At 48.2% G+C, this 4,343-nt stretch overlaps 1 protein-coding gene across 1 annotated transcript; it reads right to left on the bottom strand.

Annotated features, from left to right (window-relative positions):
- Positions 1-207: 207 nt before the first annotated feature.
- On the bottom strand, positions 208-4,061 carry LOC106898927 (tetranectin-like). Its single transcript, XM_014960532.1, has 2 exons — positions 3,930-4,061; positions 208-2,148 (listed from the first exon to the last, which is right to left on the bottom strand). The coding sequence occupies exons 1-2, from the start codon at positions 4,009-4,011 to the stop codon at positions 1,748-1,750; spliced, it is 483 nt and encodes a 160-aa protein (XP_014816018.1). The 5' UTR covers positions 4,012-4,061; the 3' UTR covers positions 208-1,747.
- Between the last annotated feature and the right edge of the window lie 282 nt (positions 4,062-4,343).

The following is a 4,343-nucleotide window of genomic DNA, read 5'->3' as shown; positions in this document are numbered from 1 at the left end:
CTGCCTGCATCCCGCGTGTGGCATGTGATTGGCACGATAAGAGGTGGGGGTGGAAATCCTATAAACCATATCCCAGGGTGGGAGGCTCTTGCTTTCCACTTTTCCTCTCTGCTTTTGATATCTCTGACCCTCTGACAGATCCCTGGAGCTGCTCTGAAGAGAAATGGAAGGAGAAGAAAGCACTCCAATCACATTGACGCAATCCCATTCCTTCAGCAAGCCATATATATTTTTATTTCATAGTCATTTGAACAGCGGAGAGTTTGGCAATAGTGACAGCCTTGGAAGTGTGCCCTCTGCATTTAATGTTATGTGTATGTTTTGGCCCCTCCAGCTTGGCTCTCCCACTCCATGTCTTGGAAGACCCACCATCGTGCTGTTTTTAAGCAAAGCAGCAGATTGAAATAACCTCTCCTGTGGGCTCCCCAAGAGCATCGTGTCTTGAGACACCCAACCTGCAGGAGTTATTACCAAGCTCTGAACTGCAAAGAAGCACTGATACCTTTCAGCCAACAGCCAGCAAAGCTTCGTTAAGCTCTTGGGGTGGTCTGCACTTCTTTCCCATCATTGCTGTTTATTTCAAGATATTATTTTTTTTTCCTTGAACCCTTTTCTCAGGAAAAAAATTAGTGAGGCCAGACCTTCAGCTGGGCATTACTTTATTGGCACAAACAGTACTTGGCAGATTCATGTTTGCTGAGGACTGTGCCCGGACTGAGAAAGACTGGAGTGTTTCAGCTGGGTTTCCGTCACTTAAAAAGGTTGTACGATTCCTAAAGCTGCTAAAGTGAGTCTTCCTGGGGTTTGTTCTCAGTGGGCTTGTCTTTTGTCCCTAATAGCATTACATTTCCTAATTTACCTAATATTTCCATCTTCTATTTCCAAGAATACGTTTGACTGACTGTGCTGTAAGTCATTACTGCTTCTCCCATGATGCCGGAGCACAAATAATGCTCTGATGGGATTATTTATTTTCTTTTATTTTTTTTTTAAAGATCTGGCAGCGTGCCTAGCTCTCCCACTGAAACCAGTGAAACAGGCTTCTGGTTGATGAGACAAGGACCAACAAAAGGGCGCATGATTCTGGAAAGGACACCCTCCTTCTCGGTAAGTCAACCCATGCCTGTTACTTGCTAGTTTATTCACGTACATAGTTGGATGAGTTGGACAACCTGTTGAGCAGCTGGTCCCCAACCAACTGTATCCCTCAACACAAAGGAGGAGCAACTCCCTCTAGAGCCTGAGGAGCCTGAATCGGGGGGGGCTGTCAGGGACGAGAAGCTCAGTCCCGTGTCCCTCACTTTATGGGAAAGACGAAACAGGAGAAGGAAGTGGGAACTCGCTATGATGAAGCTCAGCAAGATGGGAAGGACACTGCAGAGTGACAGACCCCGGGCAGCTGTGGCTGCTGTTTGCCAGGTTCTTTGCTGAAATGACCCAGCCATCCTAACAAATGCCCTGTGTAAACAAAAATATAATATATCTCTATAACTTGTGCCTTAGTAAGAACGATGCAGCTGCTAATGGGGCTGGAGGAGGCCAAATGAAATGCTCTAATGCTCTCTAATCTGGTGATGACTTTTCATCTCAAAGAGTGACCCTACTTGAACGTGTGTGTGCGCGTGTGGTGTGTGTGTGTGCATACGTACATGTACACGTACCTATAGCTTCATAATCCTGCTGCCAAAGGGGGCGGGGGGGGAAGACCCAGGCAAGGCCCGGGGTGAGGGGGAAGTCCCCCCACCACTCACACGATCATGAACTGGCAGATGTAGGGCAGCTGGTCCCGGCACTTCTTGTCGAACCACTTGCCGACGGCGGCCCCCGACAAGGCGGCGCAGTTTTCCAGCTTGCCGCCGTCGGGCTGGGTGGTGATCTCAGTCTCCCAGTTCTTGTAGCGGATGGGGCCGCCCGTCATGTCGACCCACTTGCCCTCGGCCGCCATGTCGTTGAGGCCCAGCCATATCTCCGCCTCGGAGCCGATGCTCTTGCGCATGTAGTCGTAGAGGGCATCGTTCTCCTCCCCGCCCTGGGGGGTGCTGAGGGTGCCCCCCTGCGAGATGCAGTTTTCGCTGGCCTCGTGGTACGTCTTCCTCTCCGAAAAGGCGAGGAAGCATTTTAGGTGGATTTTGGTGCCTTTCAGGCAAACTGAGAGGTTACCGCATGAACAGAACCCAAAAAAAAAAAAAAAAATTATGAAATGGGAATTGGGTTTAAAAAACAGCAGCCAGGAAGAGGCAGCGGCAGCCAAATTACAACTTCATTTCTTGGGCTTGAGAGTCTTGAGTGACTCTCAGCCGCACGGCATTCCCAGGAGCCCTCTCCCTCCTACAAGTATCTCAAGGGCGGGCTGATGGAGGAGGGAACCAGACTCTTTTCAGTAGTTGCCAGTGAGAGGACAAGGAGCAATGGGCACAAGTTGGAACATAAAGGGTTCCACTTGAATATGAGGAAGAACTTTTTCACAGTGAGGGTGACGGAGCCCTGGAAGAGGCTGCCCAGGGAGGTTGTGGAGTCCCCTTCTTTGGAGATTTTCAAGACCCGCCTGGATGCAGTCCTGAGTAACATGCTCTGACAAGCTCTGGGTGGTCCTGCTTTAGCAGGGGAGTTGGACTAGATGATCTCTATGGTCCCTTCCAACTCTAAAAATTCAGTGAAATTCAGTGAAATACACAGGGCATGGTTGTGGGGATGTGTCCTCCCCATCCACAAGCTGTTGGGGAAAAAATGGACCTCAGGGTGCCCCTGTCACCCTCCTGGGCTCTGCTGCTGCTGGAGCAGAGGCACAGCATGGTCCCCCAACCTCTGCCTCGCTCTTCCCCAGCTGCTATGCTTTCTCCCATGGGTTTGTTTGAGGGAAGGTCTGTGATGGGCGCTGCTGGGAGTGTTGAAGTGTTTTGGGAAAAAGCCTCGCCATTTCAATTCAATCATCTTAATTATGCAAGCATGAGAAAAATGTCTTTTCTAATCGGCTTTGATCAGAAGTGTTGCGCTTGCATAGCTTGAGGTCTCCAGAGGAAATTTCTGCTTTTATTGTTAAGAATAGCAATTTTAAAATTTTTTCTTTTTAAGCTCTAAACTCTAAGAGTGCAGGGTACCGTAGCCAACAATAACTAATCAGAGCCATGCATTAATCCCCAAACCAATGAATGTGAGCTTGGAACTAAAGCCTTGATTTTGCTTGTGGGTTTGTTTTTTTTTTAAGGATAAAATTCTCCTTAACTTGCATTTTCATCTCATTTCTGTTTCCTATTGATGTCAGTGGAGTTCGCGCAGAGTAACTGTGGAACATGGCTGAAAGATGGGCATTTTAGGACTGTCCTCTGTATGTGTTCAATGAAGCATGGTGGGACTGCCCTCCATGAGGTTCCCTGAGCAATACTGGGGTACGTATAAGAGACCAGGTCACCATTTCACTGGGGTTCAGACGAAAGAGTAAGCTACATTTGACTGAAGCAGAGAATAATCCATCACCCATCCCTCTGATTCGTCCATGAGGTTCCCTGAGCAATACTGGGGTATAAGAGACCAGGTCACCATTTCATTGGGGTTCAAACAAAAGAGTAAGCTACATCTGACTGAAGCAGAGAATAATCCATCATCCATCCCTCTGATTCATAAAGAAAAATGAACATCTGGCTTAGTGTCATGGAAATATTCACAGCTTTAGAAATGGGAACCTCTAGCACATAAAGAGGAGGGACCATACACGGCACAACTCATGGCATTAACTGCTTGAGGAGCTTCATCGGCCTGGAGCAGTTCCAGTGAGCCCACACTTTGATCCCACAACCTCTCTCCCTGGGATGGATGCCTTGTCACAGGGCGCTTGGGCATCTCTTGCTAAAGTGTGTGGAGCAATTGCAGCCGCTTTATAAGCAGCTCCTCTCTCAAAGCAAAAGCCATGCCTTCTTCAGCGAGTCCTTTACCTGTCTGAAGCGCTTGCTTTTCCTTCAGCAGAGCAACCTCCTGAGAGATGTTGTCAATCATGGCCTTCAGGTCTTCAATCATTTTGAGGTTCACACCATCTGTTGGAGAAACCAAGGCAGGAGCATAAACATCAGCTGCGTCCCCCTGGGGAGCAGCTGAAGTTGTTCCTATCATCAAAACTTCCTGTTTCTCTAACCTCAGAGAAAGACCCTCTTCTCCCAGGTAATTAGTGATAGAACAAGAGGGAATGGCTTCAAGCTGCAACAGGGTAAGTTTAGACTGGACATGAGGAAAAAATTCTTCACAGAAAGAGTGGTCAGACACTGGAATAGGCTGCCCAGGGAGGTGGTTGACTCACCATCCTTGGATGTGTTTAAGAGTCGTTTAGATGTGGTGTTGATGAATATGGTGTA

This window comes from Calidris pugnax, unplaced genomic scaffold, assembly GCF_001431845.1.
Source record: "Calidris pugnax isolate Ruff unplaced genomic scaffold, ASM143184v1 scaffold62, whole genome shotgun sequence".
Taxonomy (NCBI): Eukaryota; Metazoa; Chordata; class Aves; order Charadriiformes; family Scolopacidae; genus Calidris; species Calidris pugnax.
The sequence above is the reverse complement of the archived record's forward strand: the minus strand, read 5'-3'. Positions and strand labels throughout refer to the sequence as shown.